At 37.0% G+C, this 21,235-nt stretch overlaps 2 protein-coding genes across 21 annotated transcripts in view; one reads left to right on the top strand and one right to left on the bottom strand.

Annotated features, from left to right (window-relative positions):
• Window positions 1–21,235, bottom strand: part of LOC131693700 (glucose transporter type 1) — a 704,006-nt gene that overhangs the window by 415,725 nt on the left and 267,046 nt on the right. For 3 of the 20 annotated variants that reach the window (XM_058981751.1, XM_058981772.1, XM_058981752.1), the window contains exon 1: window positions 6,850–7,184. The exons of 3 other annotated variants lie outside the window; for them this stretch is intronic. The gene's annotated coding sequence lies outside the window, so the exon portion shown is untranslated. Of the gene's footprint in view, window positions 1–6,849; window positions 7,185–21,235 lie in introns of those variants that run through there. 14 more of the 20 variants (XR_009306302.1, XM_058981770.1, XM_058981756.1 and 11 more) reach the window with 11 other exon arrangements.
• LOC131688135 (uncharacterized) overlaps window positions 19,050–21,235 on the top strand; it is a 174,073-nt gene continuing 171,887 nt past the window's right edge. Inside the window, exon 1 of the mRNA XM_058972288.1 lies at window positions 19,050–19,679. Coding sequence (XP_058828271.1) covers window positions 19,050–19,679 — 630 coding nt within the window. The remainder of the gene's footprint in view (window positions 19,680–21,235) is intronic.

Genomic DNA, 21,235 nt, shown 5'->3' with positions numbered 1-21,235 from the left:
ATCTGAAAAATCATAGCAGATTACCTTAGTTTGAATTCTTTCGCAATGCTCCATTCCGGGTAATGAGAAGGCGGACACTTGGATTAGAATGATAATGAGAAGGTGGACATTTAGGCATTAGAAGGTGATATTTATGAAAGATCGCGTAGCTTCAACGAGTTTTTAAATATTTCTTCTCAGAGGACGTTCAAAAATTGGCAAATTTCGTGGAGCGATGGAAATTTGGGAATCTCAAAGGTATCAACAAACCTTTGTCTAGGAGAATGCATGAGGGTCATGATTTCATTCGGGTGATATCTCGGGACATGTACAATCATTATACGTAGAAAACCCATCTCCGGTGTATTAAGGTCGTGGAGAGCGTTCTCCGCGCTTGTGGTGGCAGTTATCGCGATATTAAAAATGTCTGGTCGTACGCTAAGTGTTCTAGTACAGGATCTCCGTTAAACGAATCTCTTCGGCCTCGTCCCAGTCCAGTCCGAGATACTATACCAAATTCGTTACTGATATTTTTGCATGTATCAGGCAACTAGCAATTGGGAAATTGGATTCTGAGATGATTATGACTTTCATTGGTTTAGTTTTCGATGAAAATACACTGAAAAAAAATCAGTTTGGAAAAGGAAAAAAAAATTTCAAATAACTCTTTTTCCTTGAAAGTTCTCAACTTGAATTTTTGACGGTAGGTATGGAAAATAATTACCTATCTTGGAACAAAATTTCATCCAAATCAAAGATGTTTTTTTTGTAAATCGTTTTTTTCAGTGTAGAAGTCGATGAAGAATTTTTTCAATATTTTTATTCAAAAATTTGACTAATTTTGTGAAAATCACTCCCACATTTGTCATTTATAGACTAAAGTCAATTGAAAAAAATTGGTAAAAAAGTTTGACCCTTTTCAAAAGACAGTCTAGATCATTTTTGAAAAACACAAAGTATGCAAAGTGGCTTTTTGTGATAAAGTTCTCATATACAGAAAGTTTCGTTAAAATCTAAGAGGGTGCTGCCAACATTTGTTCGAGTTGGTGCGAAATTCGTCTATAATCAAAATAAAAAAAATAATATTCGATTTCTATAATATACGCCAGTGGGCGCTGCTCTTCTTTACACTTAATTTTGGTTCACTTTTCATGACATTCTTTAACTCTGACGGGCATGCTTTGCATGATTGGATTCCGAAATATTTGGATTGATTTTTTCCGATTATTGATTTGACTGGGATTTATTCTAGCACATTTAAATTCAACAGTTCGAAAATATACTTGTTTATTTGGAGTACCGACTACTGCGAATTCCTAGCATCACTACAAAAACAGCCTCAAGCTCCCGCAAACCAAAAGCTAGCTCATGCGTGAGGAAGCCAATGCCAATGGCGATGAGTTTATGATCGTGACCCGTATGTACAAGAGACAAGGAAGAATAATTGATGGCACCAAGCACTAAGACCACAATAGATCTAAATACTGGTCGCAGTGGTTCGTCTCCAACAACAAAAGCACCAAGACAGCTTTAACGATGATAACCTTGACGTGAATGACAACCGCGAAACAAGGCCTCTACGCGCCATAGCAAGTTGTGTGCAAGAGATTTAACGGGTACTTAATGATGTTTTAGACATATTTTGAATTGAGTGGTTTTTACATTCCTTACAAAAGAAATGTATAAGATTCGCCCTAACCTTGAAATCGTTTTATGTGGCCAGGAGTGACGAATCTCATATTGACTAATCTCGTCAAATTAGGGCGATGCATGCATTTCTTATATTAAGATTTAAAAAGCATCAAAATCCTGGCCTGTAGGGTATTGGTGTATTAGCACTGCGTGGGACTCACGACTCACATTTATGCTTAACCACTAAAAACACTCCTTACACTTTTTTTCCGCTCTTCTTCCCCACAGTATCACTCACTTGGTAAAATGGCTCGACCTTAGAGCTTTGATTTAACTCTCGACTTCTCTCTTGCTTCTTGTCTACATCTATTACGTCGCCTTTTAAGCTCTCGTCTCCATGCGCCGTTTAGATGCTGATTCCATGCGCCATTTAGCTCATGTTTCTGTGAGTGATTCAAGTACCGGCCTCTACTTGGATAGTCCCCGACAGTGAACTCACCCTACCCCGACCGATAGTTCTTCGAAGGAGGTATTTCCCCCAACACCGATACCCGCTTCCATGAGCCATTTAGCACCCAGCTTTTTCGAGATCAACTCGGATGTTATCCGGCGGAGAACTACCCTACTCCGACTGAGAGTTCCTCGGCAGCGGGATTTCGTTTCGATCTACTCGATCTAGTCACTGGCGGTGAACCTAGCCTACTAACGAGCACCCCGACAACCCGATATCGGTGCTACATCGCGCACTGCTTAACTGGTCCCCGGCAGTGGACCTAATCCATACCGGCGAAGAGTTCCCCGGCGACGAAATTTCTCCCGAGACTCGATGTGTGCTTTCACGGCGGCTTTCCTTTAGTGGCGCTACCTTGTCGATCCCTTCGCCACTTTGTCTGCAGCTCACAGAGTATCCTCGTAACTTCTCTGTTGACAACATCCAAGATATGCTCATCGTGGCACATATCTTGAACGATATTGTCAACTGTCACCTCAGGCATACCCATATCCAAACCGATGTGAACCTCTCCCTGCTTCCGACGCATTTTGGATCAATCGGTGGGCCAACCTTCCTTTCTTCGCGTTGTCACACTCTTGCTGCCACTTAGCCATCGAGTCCGCTCTGACCAATCTCCTTGCATTTCGTGCATTGCACGTCCTCAGCCAGAGTAATACAGATGGGGCAATTACGCATACCGCCTCTGACGATATCGTTCTGCACGCACCGCCGACACGAACAGCTATTAGGTGAAACGTAAACTTCGCCAACTGTGCGATTGGTGTCCGCCGTTGAGATCCCTTTTTGAAATCCGAACTACCTCTGCAATAGTCCGTTCTCACTTTCAGCGTACGAATGACCATTTCCAAGTTTTTACCAAGAGTATCCAGCTGGTAAATAGGCCGATATGATGCTGGATCTCCTGGCATCTTCCCTGATTTTGGCAGCAGTACCAGCTTCTGGATCTTCCACCTATCCGGTAAGTAGTCTTCGTCCAGACATTTCTGTTCGACTATCTTGAACATTTCTGGAAACGCCAGGATCTCAGTTTTGAATGCCACGTTGGGAATACCGTCCAGACCGAGAGCTTTCTTCACTTTCAGCCCTTTCGCCTCCTTAAGGTTTCTACGGTTCGTCATCGATTCTCCATTTGTCGGCTATTTCGCTGTCCTTCGCCGACCTTCTTGGGATTTTTTGGTTCCTCCTCCTCTTCTAGTGTTTTCCTTACTCTTTTCATAGGACGAGAATACCGGTCACCATTAGGCGTCTCATAGGCTTCTGCATTCGCTAACCCGTGGTCTTTAGTATCTTTTAAGCGTTTTCAGCTCTCTCCAACAACGCCATTTGTTCACATTCGGCTGCTGCTACGACGGATTTAATGCTAATCACTAGATTCCTGATTTGTCCGTGCGTGTCGCTCTTGCTTTTCACGAATTTGTGGAGCTCTTCGATTTTTTGCCCCAGCTTCGTCACTTTAGGCAACCCAGAATGCTGAGCTTCTTGAGTGCTTAATTTCGGCGTGCATATTGGCATCATATTGGTTTGTCGCCGCTGGTGCTTCCCGTATGTTTCCCAAGAAATACAAGGAGTGCTTATCGACCATGTTGATTGATCGAAGAACCTCAATTGTACTAGACTATCAGTGAAGCTGAAATAATTGTCTAAAACCAGAGTATCAATGATGCTACAGATATACTGAACTGCAAGTAGTGCTGTGAAGTAAACTGAAACCGGCCGATACGAATTATGGTCGGAGGCTGGTTTTCTCGGTTTATGGATAGCAATCACTCTCACTTGTCTTCATGCACGCGGAACAATGCTCTGTTAAACAAATTCAAAAAACGATTTTTTTGCAAGAAGAGGCATATCCTTAAATAAATTGAATTTTATTGTATCGGGCTCAGAAACATAATTCTTGCATGACAGGAGTTCAACTGAGATTTTCACCATCGAACACGGTGAGTATATTTCGTAGTTTATCGGCGCCACGTCGCGCACAATTTTGTGTATAAAATCAGCAGCATTGTTCCATAAAGAGCCTATCGATGTCTCCCTCGCCAATAATCCCTTTTCACGTGACCCTGACCACCCTCCATACAAAAATCGGACAAAACCACAAAAGTTGCCTGAGTCTGATGAAAACTTCACCTTGAAGTCACTTTGTGACACTGAAGCATCAAATGCTTATTTTTATTTTATTTTTTAACTTAATTTTGGCAATTAGGGATGGTTCAAAAATCCAACATTCAAAAAATTAAGTGTAGTGAATTTGCAACAGAAAATACATTTTTTTCAATTGATGATATTTCTGGGAGACATTTATAAATTACAATACGAACCCTGGGTAATTAAACGCTACCATGCCTTCAGACATTTTATGAAAAAACCCAGTTTTTCATACCTCGGAACAAAATGTAACAAAACAACTCCTGTATGGATTTCACTTGCACTTGTTGCGTTTTCGTACCAGCATTATTAAATTTTGATTCAAAATTTACTACCGGGGATAGCCTAGATTCTTTACTAGGAAGTTCAGGAGAAGAAAGGTTCTTTTTTTCTTAAAAGCGCCAAGTTCAGCAAAAGAAGACCCTTAGTTGAATTCTGGACAAATGGTATTTATACGTAAGAGCGTTCTTTAAAAGACCAAAATCAAGCGGTCCCGCGCAATTTGTATACGGAGATTTTGTGGAGTCTGGCCACAACAGATTCACTTTTCAGCATCTCATTTGAAACGATCTCTCATAATACTAATCGCACTTTCCCTACATTAAAGACAATTCATAATCCGTGGTACAGTAAGGCGAACTGACAGACGAACCTTGTCAATAAAGACGTGGTTAGTTAGATCAGCTTCGACAAAAGTCACTCGGAAAGAGTCTGATAAGGAACAAATCTTCGTCCCATTTATGAACGATACCGAACGCAATTTGTTGCATTCCAATATTTACACTGACAGAAGCGAGGAGTCCTTGAAATCGTCTTCTCCGTGCTTCAGCAAGTCGTCGGCGACCAAACTCAACTCGGTGACCACACCGTTAATCTCCACGTCCAGTGAGGGTACATATAAGCGGTACTCCAACGCGAAGAGCTGATCGCAAGCAACCGCGTTTGCCAAAATAACGCGGATCTTATCAACCAAGCCGCATTCGACCAAACGGCTTTCGGCCTAATGCCTCAGCTTCATGTTAAACATAGCACCATAACATTTCCATGTTAAAAATGTGCAGCATGTATTGTCTTACGCATATACCTCAGTGAATATTAACCGGTGCATTTTATGAGACTCATTTGGGGGCTATCCACTTCCGAAGTGATTTAAAAAGACCCTGTGATTGTGAAAATTCGTTGAGAAAGGTTTGAGGTTTTATAACCTTAGAAGATTGGAAGGTTGCATACAAGAGGCATTCCTCTAAAAATGAATCAATTGAACTAATCAACATTGTCCATTTAAACGCAGTGGTACGCATAATTTTTAAACTTTAGCACTCGATCACTCTCAGTAATTTATCTGAATTTTACATCGAAAATGCCACATCCGGGTTAGGTTACCGAAAAACTAGAAAAATTCCACGAAAAAAATGCCTTGCAATTAACCTTATGATTAGAAACTTGAAAGTTACATCCGCATAAAGATGCACTACTGATTTTCAGTGTTTGCGTAAGTTTTCCACGTTTGATAGTCCTAAAGGCCTGTTTCACAAATCCAGATTTTTTCTTTTTGGTAGTACACATAAAATTCATTTGAATCTTAAAATTTATGCACCTAAAATAACCTTGTATGAATATTACCTACAGTTCCCTTGAATGCGCGTCTATGGAAATTTCAATTTTAGAGTGGTAATCTAATTTTGGCAACACAAATTTATTTACGTTTTCAGTTTTTAGATCCAGCTATTCTCAAAAGGTCGAACAAGTTATAGAATCGAAAATATACATTTACTTTTCAAATTGACATGTCACCGCACTGGTTAGCACCAGATAACAGTGATGCCACCTTTATCACTTCCCGCAGCTGTTGATGGTCTGAATTATTCCGCTTATCATACGTAGTAACGATTACTGCTGGCGTGTATATTTTTTACTCATATATGACACTGTCGAATGACTCTTCAATTTGTAACTACTAACAACACGTTCTTTTTACAGGTAGGCAGTTGGACGTGACACGCGATTAGAAGAGCCCCTTGATAAGGCCGTCAGACAAGGTGATTGCATGTATTTCATCAATTGTATCATGCATAATAGGAAATATCTGTGTAACTGATTAAGTTTATTTCAAGTGCATCATTGCACATGCGTAATGCTAAAATCATGTTACGCCTTGGGGTTCAGAATGAAAATACGCTGTATCGGTAACGAATTTAGGGATGTTCCAAGAAACATAAATTCATATTTTCGTACTGACTTTAAATATTCTTCAGATATAGTTGTGATGATAACATATTGATCATCCCTCATCGTTCATCACCTGTTCATCTCTCGCTTTGTGACGGCCGGCAAAAACTAGCGTTGAAAGCTCTCTTCTAGCAGTTTCTCGCTCTCTTCCGTGACGTGACCGACTACCACACTATTGAAAATAGTAGCATACAATAACAATAACAAAAAACACAAACCTGACCGGTTCTTGATTCACACTCGCAGCTCGGCTTTGATCCACTACTGATCACCAATACAACCCCGAACAAAAGATAAAAGAATAGCACTGTATAATATCCAGATATAACTATTGAACCGTACAAACTCACCCAAGGTTGAACCAGCTCGATCTACATAAAATTGCGATCACTCCGTTGGGACCACAAATGTGTCCACGTCACACTGCAACTCAAAACCGAAACCACCAACCCGAAAGAAAGTACGATAGCGTTTCTAGTTCACGAATCACGCGCGTTGTTGTGCGAAATGTTGCAGCACACAGATGATGCAAAACGTCAGATGAAAACAACACGCACACTTTCGATTCGCGCCCACCGCCGTTGATCGCTGTTGATGCGAGACTAAAATATCCACAACGAAAACAGTCGTAAATACACATAACGACAGTTTTCTCACGTGCAAGCCCGGCGGCGGCGGTGGTGGCTGGCTGACGGATCAGGGAGAGACCTTTGCGAAAGGGAATGCGGAACGCGCGACCACAGGTGAATAAATTTTTCAAACTTTTAATCGTTCTGACATTTGGCGAGTATTGTGTAGTATACGGGAGGTAAACAAAGTGCAACAAGACACATGGCTCTATGGGTTCGCGGCGGAGATGCCCTTACCGTATCGCATGCTGTCTGTCGGTATGATGAGGCTATAATTAGGTTTGGTTGAAGGGTTGCATCTGTATGTGATGCATGTACCAAGTGTGGGTGGAGTCGTTCAACTTGCTCAGAAATTGGAATTAGTAACATGATTATAATTCTTTCATATAACTCAAAAACTATGTACAATGTATGTTTACATGAGATATTTGAGAGACAGATATGATCGAATCTTCGAAGTGAAATCACATGTGTTTTGAGCATTCGATAATTATTATTATTGACGCTCAATTCTAATAAAATCATTTGTTGGATAATGACGTATTTGGAAAATTAAGATAGATGTATATATTTTTGGTACATGACCGATAAAAATTCTGGACAATTAACTGAAGGCAAGGCAACAATGGATCTTTGTGTAATGTTAAAATTTATTTATACATTAATCGTGTTAACGCTATTAACCCTAGAACGTTGCACTTGCGTTTTCCACCCTAGAACATTGCACTGGGGTACAAATGTACCCCACGTGTTTAAAATTTTCGTAGGTGAAAATGCAGAAAAAAAAGAAATGTATATTACATCATTTTTTTTAGTTTTCTAATTGCGAAAACAGCTGTGTAAGTGAAAGTACGGAATTTATTGGATCAATGATACATAAATTGGTTTGAACAAAAGAAAATTGAGTGTTTTCGCAAAAATTACTATAACTTTGCGAGTTTTAAAACGATTTGAAAAAAAAATGATTCTAAAAGTTGAAAGAATGGTCCAGAAACGTAATAAAGTATAATTTCGATATTTTTGAAAAAGTGCAATTATTTGGAAGAGTGAATGTTTAAAAATCGGGTTTTGGAAAATACCACAAAATGGGATGGAAATTGAAATGAAAAAAATATTTCTGACCAGTAGTACATTGGTAACACGCAACGTTACTGTTACAGCAGTTATTGTGCGCAAATTATACTTGCGAGCCATTGTTTTGAAAAACTATAAAAAATAAACAATAAAACAATAATAATCAGCAAAAATGAGAACGATTTTTTTTTCTACTTCAAAATTAAATTAAATTAATTGAATAAATGATTAAAAACGATTATATAACACTAATTGTTACTTATGTAGTAAAACAACCAGCATTTAAGCTGGTATTGTCACGAGTCACATTTGACGAATTTCGCGCCAACTTTAACAAATGTTGGCAGCACCCTCTCAGATTTTAATGAAACTTTCTGTACATGAGAACTTTGTCACAAAAAGCCACTTTGCATATTTTGTTTTACCAAAAATGATCTAGACAGTCTTTTGAAAAGGGCCGAACATTTTTTACCATTTTTTTTTTTCAAATGGCTGTAGTCTAAAAATACCAAATCCTACAAAAAATGTTGTAGGAATGTCAAATCTTTGAATAAAAATATTGAAAAAAATATTCATTGACTCCTACACTGAAAAAAATCTATTTTAAAAATTTAAAGTCGATTTACAGAAAAAACCCATTTTTGATATGGATGAAATTTTGTTGCAAGATAAGTAATTATGTTCCCTACCTACCGTCAAACATTCACGTTGGGCACTTTTAAGAAAAAAAGTTATTTGAAAAAAACTTTTCCTTTTCCAAACTGATTTTTTTTCTTCAGTGTATTTTTATCGAAAACTCATCCAATGAAAGCCATAATCATCTCAGAATCCAATAAAACTCAGTTTGTGAGAAGATATTGTTTAATTTAGCAACTAAGCGTATTTTTATTAAGGGGTTAACTACTTTTTCATTTTTCATGAAATCGATTTTTTTGATTACTGTATCTGAAAGTACAACTTTTTGAGAATGTTTTCCCAATTTTTTATAAAGTCCGAGAAATAGATCGAAAGTTACAGCGCTTCCAAGCGCGCTTCGTCTACCAGGAGCAGTGGTAATTGACGATTGCCGAAAAACTACTCAATCAATTTTCTTAATTTTTTTAATTATTTAAGTAATTAATTTTTCTCGTGCTTCCACGATTCCTTTTTTATTCATAAATTTCAGTTGCATGGATAAAATTTTTTTAATACTATTTTTAGAGCTTAAAACAGCGATTTCTTACTAAAAACGTTCTCGAATGCTGGAAAAAATTATTATTTATTCAACTAATCGTTAAGGTACGAGGAATACTCATATACTAATGGAATTTTTTGAGTTTTGGGATTTAATATTTGACGGTAGGTAGGGAACATAATTATCTATCTTGAAACAAAATTTCATCCAAATCAGAAATAGGTTTTTTTGTAAATCGACTTGAAATTTTTTAAATCGATTTTTTTCAGTGTAGGTATCAATGAAGATTTTTTTCAATATTTTTATTCGAAAATTTGATTAATTTTGTGAAAACCACGCTTACATTTTTTTGTAGGATTTGTCATTTTTAAACTATAGCCATTTGAAAAAATGGTAAAAAAAGTTTGGCCCTTTGCAAAAGACAGTCTAGATCATTTTTGGAAAAACAAAATATGCAAAGTGGCTTTCTTTTCTAGTCTAGTCTAGTCTACACATACACAGCCAATACATGTAGGGATCCTGAAAAATAGCAGACATTCGCCTACAATTTTTCTTTTTTCTTTTTCTTAACCCTCAAACAGCTCGGAGGCACCTGAACAAATTTGCTAAAAATATTTAAACGCGGCCGTGCGTTCAGCTGAAATAGTGTGTGAAAAAATTGCGAAGCATTCTTAATATTTTGACATCATATCGAAAAAAAACAATTTAAAACACGTATAGATACAAAAATCGGAAGCTGTACACAATGTAGGTTGAACTCTCGTTAATAATAGCTTCCACTAATAGAAATCATCATGCTACTCCCTGTTTGGATAAAAACGGAACAGGCTCACCGGGAAAACCGTGGTGTCTGCATATCCTCCGGTGGAACGCATATCAAGCCGCTTTCACACGCTTCTACACACAGAAAAAAATATTGGTAAAAGTAAGAGTGTTCCGCTCTCAGCAAAAAACAACCAACGCCAACTATTAGGTTGAAAGTAAATCTTTTAAATTAATCAAGAATAATAATCAAAGTAAAAGTTTTCCTTTTAAGCAAATGAAGAATAGTACTCAAAACAAAAGTTTTATTTTTAAACTAAGAGTATGCGTTGGTTGTTTTTTGCTGAGAGTGAAAAACTCTTATTTTCACCAACATTTTTTTCTGTGTGTATCTTATGGCGCTTTCGTTTTTTCTTGGTGCTACACCGGTGTAGTGCAAAGAAAGAGATAGACTGATTACACCTAAGTTTGAATGAGTGTAGCGCTGACTACACCGGTGTAGTGCACTGTCAAAAACGAAAATGCCATTAATGTCAAGCAAGTCTTCGGTTAATCCATCCTTCCCATGCTGACACTCCCCTACTTCTCCAGGCAGCAGCAGTTTAGTACCAGTGCCTGTGCATTTCCTGGCTCCATGCTCCGGTTACAATCACTGACTTCGCGGCGTACTACAGCTTCATATTCCATACGTTATGTATAATTTCATACTTCAAATTTCGAAATCAATTTAATAGAAAACCGACGGCAGTGGAAAATTTTCCAAAACATGCAAAGTGGCTTTTTGTGACAAAGTCTTCATGTACAGAAAGTTTCATTGGAATCTGAGAGGGTGCTGCCAACTCTGAATACGATTTGGCGCGAAATTCGTCCTTCGCACGGACAGAACGAAACCTGCCGAAATACTAACGGCTACCGTGCACTGGGGTACAAATATACCCCACGCCAACTCTGACACCTGCTCCCACGAAAGCTATAAGTAGGGTTCGCAGTACCGACCCTTTTTGGCGAGAACCGGTACTACGGTACTGAAGCCCTCAGTACCGGTAGTACCGGTAAAGTACCGGTACTCGATTTTTTTTTTAAATTCGGAAGAAGCTTCAAACTGAAATTGAATGCTCAAACTGATGATCTTATTCTTAGATGATTGTTTTGTGCTGATCAAAAACATATTTATTGTTTTTAATTGCTTCGGAATGGCAAGACTCATTTCACAGAAGATATTTTTCTTTAATTTCGCAATCTAGGCTACTTTGAAATCAATAACTGCTAAGTGGTGCGACTTTCGTCGACTTGAAAAGATGGTAAATGTATGAAACCCTATTAACAACAGTAAATCAAAGCGAGAATGGCAGTAAATCCAAATAGGTTAATCGCATTTCCTCTCTTGCTTTTCTGAAAATTGGTTTCGACCTTTATGTCGTTTGTCTACTATTCTCTAATGCATATCAAGGCTCCTTGCTTTCCTGTAAACTATGGAGATTTGCTGAATTTTCCGATCACCAATAATTACAAATCGCCCCATTTGAACCAGTTCACCAAGTCTAAAACTGTTAGCTACTAAATCGCTTTTCGTTCTTTTATAGATAAAGGTTTAAGAGCAAACCAAATACAGACATGACTTAGACCATAGTCTTATTACGCGCTACCCAGTGAATAATGGAAACCAATCAGAATGTCGCTAATACTAACTTATAGAATTATTATGATGATGGCCCCACCTCATTCCCACACAAAGGTGTTATCTCAACGATTCATCTAGAAGACAAATTAATATAATATAATTAAACGTTATCTTGCAGACCGATATTTTGAAACAGATCCCCCTGCAGAGTTAACATATTTGTCATGAAAAATTGTATAGTACCGAAAATACCGGTACTGGCTTTTGTTCAGTACCGGTATTACGGTACCAAAAATGGGTCGGTATTCCCGGGATTTTCGGTACCGGTATTACCGGTACCACAACCCTAGCTATAAGCAAACTGGCTATACTACCTTTTCCTACTCTTACTAGGAACTCTAAATTGAATTATGGTTAGGATCGCAGGTCGATAAATGCCGAATTCTCGAAATGCTGTAGAAAATAACGCATTTGGTATTTTCTATTGAAAATTTGGATAGAACTACTTTAGAGTGTATTGTTTACACTGTATTTTTATCGCTGTCAGTTTTTCGACATTTGTTGCAGATAGATTGAAATGTGCGTTCAAAAGATGTTCAGCGTGGCCACCCAGATTGCGGGAGACTATTCTAGAGGTTCAATACTCAAAATTAAGTAATCAAGTTTAGGAGTTTTTTTTTGACATACAAGGTGCTTTGACAACGTGTCTTTCGACTCTATTTTGGAAGCAGCGTGCGATACCTTCATGTATCACGAACTGGATACACGCAACGCTTAGCAACCGACATCTGTGCTCATCGTTAAGACCAGTAGAAATAAGGGAACTGAGTGGGTGCGGATGTCCTCAAGGTGGTGTGCTGTCACCACTTCTATGGAACCTTGTCGCCAATGACTTGTTGAGGAAATTTGGTTTCCCCGGTGATTATCATACTATGATATGATTAACACACTTTTTGATATGATGCAACAAGCCATATGTGTCGTTGAGCTATGGTATCTTCATGTTGGACTTTCAGTTAGTCCAAATAAAACATCAAGGGTGCTTTTCAAGCAACGAAGGATTACAAACATAGCTTTTCCGTTGCAGTTCTTTGACTTGGAAATTATTGTCGCAAGTAAAGTACGTTGTGGTTATCAATAACTCAAAACATAATTGGACGGCTCACATCGATTTCAGAATCAAGCTTGCCAATGTAGACCGAGGTGTATACAGGTGTACACATTTTTTTTCTATGTGTGCATCAGCTGTCACTTTTTTCGGGCAAACAAGAAGAAAACAGAAGCACGTGGTCCCATACTTCATTCTGATTGGTTAGTGATGTAAACATTTGCTCTTTTGCGATCCCGGACGCCATACTTATTTTTACCACGTGCTTACAAGCTTCGTTTCGATTGGTCGGTTTGTTCATTATGTGCTTCGCGGTCCTGGACCGCCATGATTAATTTCACTAGCAACAAACCAACACACTCAAACATGACGAATGTGAACACCTATACTATAATGCATCTCGAATGTAGACGGATTTTCGGCAAATCTTGGGGACTCAAACCGAAGTACTTGCAGTGGACCTAAATATCAACTCTTAGACCAATGCTGGCGTACGGGTGCCTTGTTTAATGGCAGAAGGAAGAAGTCATGACAATACAATCAGAATTAAACCTTCTTCAAAGGATGGTTTTGATGGCGATGGCTGGTGCATTCTCAACAACACCTACTGTTGCTCTAGAGGCACTCTTGAACATAAAACCACTATAGGTGTTTCCGAAACAAGAAGCATACCGTCTAAAGGTTGAAACCCACCAGATCGTGCAACTAGCCACATAAGACTGTGCCCCCAAATGGTTACTTGGGATGAATATACTCTCGCTACCAGTGCACAGTGGTCCAGAATGCAAATTAAGGAGAAATTTGAGATTGCACTAAAACTAAACAATTTAGCCCTATTAAGTCTTCGGAAAAGTTTTCGTAATTTGTGAGCCCCTTCTGTTCTTGTTAAAACAACAGTTAGGGTGGTTCTAATTTTACCAAGATCAGAAAATTAAATTTTTAATCGAAACAACCTTCAGCAAAGTTGTAGAACGACGAATTTCAGAAAAGTTTACTGAAGACAATTTACAAAAAATTTAGAATCTAAGGTTAGGGTGTTTCGCTAAGAAATCTTAGATCTTAGAAATATAGTTTTATTCAAATAACTTTTGCGGTATTTGTATAAAACTGACATAGTCTTCTGACAACTTTAAGATTGTTTTAAGGCGTATAATTTGTTTCATGGCACCGCATATCTAACTTTTATCGTTGAAAAGTTATGAGCACTTTTTCGTCAAAAGTGAGGTTTTTCGGAATACCAATATCACTCATTGGGGCAAACAAAAGATGATTCTTTTTCAACTACATATAAGATCATGATTCGAGTTATATTTGAGCAAATAGCGAATATTTTTTTAAAATTTTACAAAATTGATTCAAAAATTTATAAGTTTGATATTATAAGCACTTGAGGGATTCCATGAGAAGCCGGCCGACCGTAAAATATAACCATCGTCGTTTCGTACGAAACTTTACATTTGTGTTCGGTTTAAGAATCTCCATGATTTTCTCTGGCAAGTGCAATATTCTGATACAAGGGCAATTTTTCAAAAAGGGCGTAGACGTTTCTACGCGCAATAATTTCAAAATTTTATTGTTCGATTACACTATTTTACGCAGTAAAACTATCTGAGAACGAGTTACAGGGAATGAATACTTCTGCACAAAAAAAAATATGCATTGAAAAAAATGTTGTGTCATTTTTCACAAAAACTAAAATTTATGATAAAAATTCAAATTGCAAAAAAAAAACATTTTTATGATTTTTTTTTTATATTTTGTCAACAAAAACCTAAAGAGAAAAGAAACATTTTGAATTTGATTTCATGATGGAGAAATTTTAACCAAAAAAAAATTTCTTACAATAACTTTATACATGTTTTTAAATTTCATACTAATTGACATACAAAACTGTAGTTTTATTACAAAATATAACTCGAAGTATCATTTTAAATCAAAATACATTTAACTAATATCTTCCAAAATGTTTTCGAGATATTTGGAATTTTGCTCCAACAAAAACAATTAATTCATGTAATTATGTCCTTTTTAAAAGTCATTCGAGTTACCCCATCTTTAATTGTCAAAAGTCTAATGTTTATAATTTTACAGACATAAAAGAAGCTTTTTCAATGTATTTGGATCATGGAGAAGCTTTAATAAAAAAGTTTTCCAAACAACAACTTTTGACAAATTTTGTATGATTCTTACTATTTGCAGTCAAAAGTAGAATTTTATTTTTGAATATGATTCTAAACGCCATTTTAAATCAAAATGCTTATAACAAAAAATTTCTGAAATGTAGTAGTTCTCGGGATATTTTAAATTTTGTTTTAGCAACACAATTATTTTGTTCTATTACGACCTTTTCAGAAGTTATTCGCGTTCCTCCGTCAAAAGCAATTAGTTTTTCGTAAGGCCCATAACATTTCCTTAAACTTTCCCATTGACATCAAGGCGATATTGTAAACCATTTGAAAGCTATACAAAAACAATCAAAATATTATTTAATCTGTTGATTAAACTATATAGCTGAATTATAAATGGTTGTTTTCATGTAGCTTTCAAATGGTTTACAATATCGCCTTTATGTCAATGAGAAAGTTATAGGAAGTGTTATGGACTTTGAAATGGCTTTAAAATGGATTTAAAATGGCGTTTAGAATCATATTCAAAAATAAAATTCTACTTTTGACTGCAAATAGTAAGAATCATACAAAATTTGTCAAAAGTTGTTGTTTGGAAAACTTTTTTATTAAAGCTTCTCCATGATCCAAATACATTGAAAAAGCTTCTTTTATGTCTGTAAAATTATAAACATTAGACTTTTGACAATTAAAGATGGGGTAACTCGAATTACTTTTAAAAAGGACATAATTACATGAATTAATTGTTTTTGTTGGAGCAAAATTCCAAATATCTCGAAAACATTTTGGAAGATATTAGTTAAATGCATTTTGATTTAAAATGATACTTCGAGTTATATTTTGTAATAAAACTACAGTTTTGTATGTCAATTAGTATGAAATTTAAAAACATGTATAAAGTTATTGTTAGAAAAGCTTTTTGCTGATAATTCTCCATCATAAAATTACATTCATAATGTTTCTTTTCGCATTAGGTTTTCGGTGACAAAATATAAAAAATTAGAAAAAATGGGTTTTTTTGCAATTTGAATTTTTATTGTTTTTGTGAAAAATGACACAACATTTTTTTCCGTGTATATTTTTTTCGTGCAGAAGTATTCATTCCCTGTAACTCGTTCTCAGATATTTTTATTGTATAAAATAGTGTAATCGAACAATAAAATTTTGGAATTAATGGATGTAGAAACGTCTACGCCCTTTTAAAAAAATGCGCTTGAGTCAAAATAATCTTATTGACTGTGAAAAATGTTTAGTCTTCCATGCCGGTTAAACCTGTAAAGTTTCATCGGAATCTAAGATGGTCGGTCACGATTTTAGAGATTTTCGGACGGATCTTCGTGGAATTCCTCACTTATTTCTTTTGAATAATAAAAGCTAGAGTCTTGATGTATTAGAAGAAATTGTTAGTCTTCAAAAACTCTGAAAAACATCTGTGAATAGAATTGAAAAAAATGAAAACTGAAAAAGTTATATTAAAAATTTGGATTTTCATGAATTGACCCTCGGTAGTATCTTTAAATTACTTTCACGGAGGATAATATAAAAGATATAGTTTCGTTCTCATGATAAAATTTTGCACTCAACAAGACTTTTCTATTATTTTAAATAGTGGGAAGGGTGGTTCCAAATTTATTATTTATTATTATTTAATAAAATCACAAAATTAATGGCACGAGATAGGGTTTCACTGTCTTCCCGAAAATTGAAGAACACTAAATTTTAAAAAAAACTTTCTCGAAGACACTGGAATTCTATGTCTTGTACTTTTCATTTTTGAAATAAATGTACCAAAAACAAAATTAGGGTGCTTCTTAAAAATTGTTTTCTTCATATAACTTTTGCAGTTTTGATTTTTCATCAAGATGACTTTAGAAGTACTTTCAGATATTTTGAAGAAGAACAATTTGTCTTAATATACTGAACCTCTAGCTTCTTTCGCTAAAAAGTTATATGTACTTTTTGCTAAAAATGAACAAATTTTTGAGTAAAGACTGCAGTATATAAAAAATGTCGTGTTTGCCATTTTTTAACGATCTATGCTTCAAAGTATGGTATTTCATATGACAGAAACAGTAATTCATGGTAAGTGCCCTAATCGGATATAATGCCATTTGAAAAGGTGATATTTTTTATATTAAATTTCTCATAACTTTGATAGGAAAAGAGTTTAGTAGTTGAAGTTTTAAAGTTTTAAATTATACGCCCAAAAATAATATTCAAGTTGTCCAACGGGTACTTTAGTGTAAAATATAAACTACAAAAGTTATAGAAATAAAACCGTTTTTTGAAGGAACACCCAAAAGCTTACATTTGAATTTGTCGTCCAATGGAAAGTATAAAATCTAGAGCTTGCATGTCTTCAACAAATTTGTCTAAAATGTGTTTTTCTACCACTTCATCGAAGATAGTCAAGCTCTACTTCGAACCGTTGATCAATATTAAGTCTTGCTAGAATTAGAACCACCCCAGCTTCTGTTTATTTCAAGCAAAAAGTTAATACATTCTGGACCACCTTACACTCGCACGTAGTTTTCCTTTTAAAACATTCCATGTGAGAATTCCTTCTCGCGAGGAATGGCTGCCTGGCTGGATGGAGGGACAACCTGAAGAATATGTAGTTTGTTATACTGACGGTTCTTTGTTAGAGGGCCGCGCCGGTGCTGGTGTCTATTGTCGTAAAATGAGATTAAACCAATCTCATTCGCTTGGTAGAGAGTGTACCGTATTTCAAGCAGAAATCTTCTATGTGGCGTACACTCGGCACTTCAACAAGAAATTTACACTAGCTCCAAAAACGGAGACACAATTTGTGTTGCTGAGCACAAATATTGTAATGTTCCCATTACCCTACCAACACTCTTTGTATCGCCATAACATTTTTTTTAAATGTGCCTCTTTACCGAATTCTAGAGAAAATGTTCAATAGGACGAAAGTAACAATGAGAGATTCTCTTTGGGGTCTTTCTCTTCTGTTAATTACTCGGCCATTTCAACATTTACTACTCTACTCTTTGCATGATATTCTACTGAAAACCTTCGGCTTTCGATATGTACTGGAAAATTAGTGCAAAGTGTTGTAATGACGTCGTAATAAACGAAAGAGAACGTAAACAAAGAGAGGCTCTCAATGTTACTTACGTCCTATTGAAAATTTTCTCTAGAATTAACCTTACCAAACCCCCTCTCCCCCTTAAGTGCTCATTGCCACAAATAGTGATTAAATCGATGATTAATGTTGCTTGCAGTAGGAATAAATATAATCAGTTCCATATTTTTGACATGAATTGTGTTTTCGCACAGCTCATTATGCTCAAACATTGGACGAACCCAATGCAGCAAACTTTTTTACGAGTATGGTAGTTTTCAGGCAGCATAAAAAGTGGTGTACCAAACGCAGAGCATAACAAAAAATATTATTTCAATACAGCTTCAATCATTATTCCAATTTTGATCACAATTCACGAGTATCCGAATAAAATCTACCAGCCTAAATACCCTAATACAATAACCTCAAATTAGATGGAAATTCAATCAAAGCAACCAATTATCATCATTGTTATCCCTTTGTGTCATCTTATCAACAAACAAGCTTACTCAATTTGCACGGTTTGTGTGTTGTCCGGTTGTGTGCCTCGTGTGTGTACCTTTCCCGGGCGCCGTATAGAGGCAAAGTAAAACTTTTACGCGTGTTAGTGGTTGCTTTTCGTGCGTGCGTGCGTGCGTACGTGCTTATCGGTCGGTTTCCCCGAACTACATCCATCATCCAACGGAACACGGTCTCGAGGGATCACAAACCGTGCTCGCTCCCGAAGGCTTGGGGAAAAGAAACTCCATTATTAGCCTTGATTCTGCATAATTTCATCATTACAAGCAACCGCAATCAAATTTCCCTTCGATCATCACCGGTTCTTAATCTAATAAATTTCGGTATCACTAGTGCGCAAAATAAAAACGAAACCCCTATCTCTCGTCTGCGTCGGTTTTTAGTGGAACGAAAAAAAACGGGCACTGTGTCGTAAATCTGCCCACATAAACGAATTACTGGCCGAGCCGACGATGAACCCAACAAACTATGTGAGTAAATGTGAGGAGTATTTGCAAAACATCCCGTCTCGAAAGGTACCCGTTTCTTCGGCGGCGGCGGCGGCGGCGGTAGCGGAGGCGAGACGTCGTCCGTTAACTGCAGCCGGTCCGTCATCCCGTAGGATGACCCAATCAACTTCGATCGAACAGGAAAAACAGTCAATCAATAATAATAATCCCGGAGGGGTTGTCGATTCGTCGTCTTCCGTAGCAGGCCGGGGAAGACAAAGCCGGTTGAACGCTTCCACTAATCCCGGGCTGGCGAGAAGATCAGCAGTGGGTGCCACCGCCGGTAGAGCGGCAGAGAAGCAGCCGAGTTCCAAATTTATTCGATCATGTTGTCGCCAGCCACGACCGAGTGAAACCATCTCCGGGGCTACTGGCAGTGGGAGAACTCCGCGGGATATTCACGGAAAGGAAAAAATCGCCGATAACGTCAATCAGATTGAAAGCATCAAACCAGTAGCGGAAAGCGATCCGGATTATGGTACATCGAGCGTAGGCACGGAAATGGTGCCGAGGCGCCCGGCTGAACGACTGAACGGGGTCACCGAGACCTGGGATGGAATACTGGCGGCGGGGTCGGTGTCGGTAACGGATAAGGTTAGTGAAGGATGCTGGCTGGCTTTTGTTTCATTTCGAGATTGGATCCAATTATTTTTTTTTGCTGTGATAGTCGTTATCTATTCTTACATTGGTTGGAAGATGAAGTAGGTATCCGTATGATTTCATTCTCATTAGCGGCTTACCCACGGGGCTACAACTTTCTTGTATTGTACCTCGAATGTCGTATCAAAAGCATAAATTCAAGGTCAGTTGAATTCCATACAGGGTGTGAGGCCACCATTACAGCTTTTTTATTAGAGTAGCCAACAACTTCAAGAAAGCAGGGTGAATCTCTAGTCTGTATCACATACAGAGCCAATATTGAATTTGCTTCTAAAACTTCTAGCAACAACTACAAGTACGAAATGGTCAAAAACAAAATGTTCATTTGTTCGCAGTAGACCGCTTTGATTAACAGAATTGTTTCTGAAAAAAGGCGATAGACCTAGCATTGTTATTTTGGGTTTAAAGCTCAAGAAACTCTGGTTGAACATGTATTAGGAAACAGTGCTGGATAGTGTGCGTAGAAAAAAATGTCTTTGTTTTACGAAAAGTTTACTCAAATAAAACCTTTATAAAACCATGAAAGAAGAATATCAGTCGTTTTAATAGATTACCTTGATTCAAATTATGTAAAATAATCGCTGGAATGATAAGTTTGTAGCAGAATTTAGCTTTCGTAAAAATAGCAGAGAATTAATATCACACTACCCTATATGTGGTCGAGGATGTGTGTCTTACAACATCGCGCACTGGATTTTTTTTTTCTATTTTGACTGTTTTACATGACTGTCATTGAAATAAGTTCTACCACTTATATCAATAGGGTCGAGTAATTCCAGTACCGCTATGAAAACATTTTAAAATTTTATTTACGTAAATGTTATTTAACATTTCTCGACAAACATATGATTACGGCCTAAAAGCCAACTGTCAAAATCCACTTTAACGGACCACTTCAAAATAAACTGTGAATATTTACTTACTGCATATAACGATTTTTTTTCACCGTACATACGGCGCTGACGGCATTCAAATCACTTCAATACCTAAAATAGAGCATAGAAAATATTTTAGAATGAATACAAAATTAATTAATTCATTATTAGCAAAGATATCCTGTCCAGAAAACTAAAGGCCTAGTATAGATTGCAATGCCATAGTATTACCTGACGCCGCAATTTTCTGGGCAGTTTATCTAAGCCTCTACCAAATAAATAGTACTCAACTCACCTTGATCCCTTTGTGACACCCAAAGAAAGCTCTTCAAGTCAGCAGAATCCATCAAAAAGGCCCTTGAATCGGAATATCCTGTCCGAAAGTTCTATGAAAGTAACCTTTTGTTTACATTCATATCGGCAACACTATGGAATTTGTCAAAGTTAGCGCGCACTGTGTGCATTTTGTTGTAATGTGGTCAGAATTCAATATTGAATCCTTTGAGACATAAATTTCGAAACATTATTAACTTTATACATGGACCAATGCATCGACAGTACATTTTGTCATGAAAAAACAATTTTGAAGCGTATTTTTTTCGATTTACGTTCAAC

This window comes from Topomyia yanbarensis, chromosome 3 (genome assembly GCF_030247195.1).
Source record: "Topomyia yanbarensis strain Yona2022 chromosome 3, ASM3024719v1, whole genome shotgun sequence".
NCBI classification, from domain to species: Eukaryota; Metazoa; Arthropoda; class Insecta; order Diptera; family Culicidae; genus Topomyia; species Topomyia yanbarensis.
This window is presented reverse-complemented; position numbering and strand designations above follow the sequence as displayed.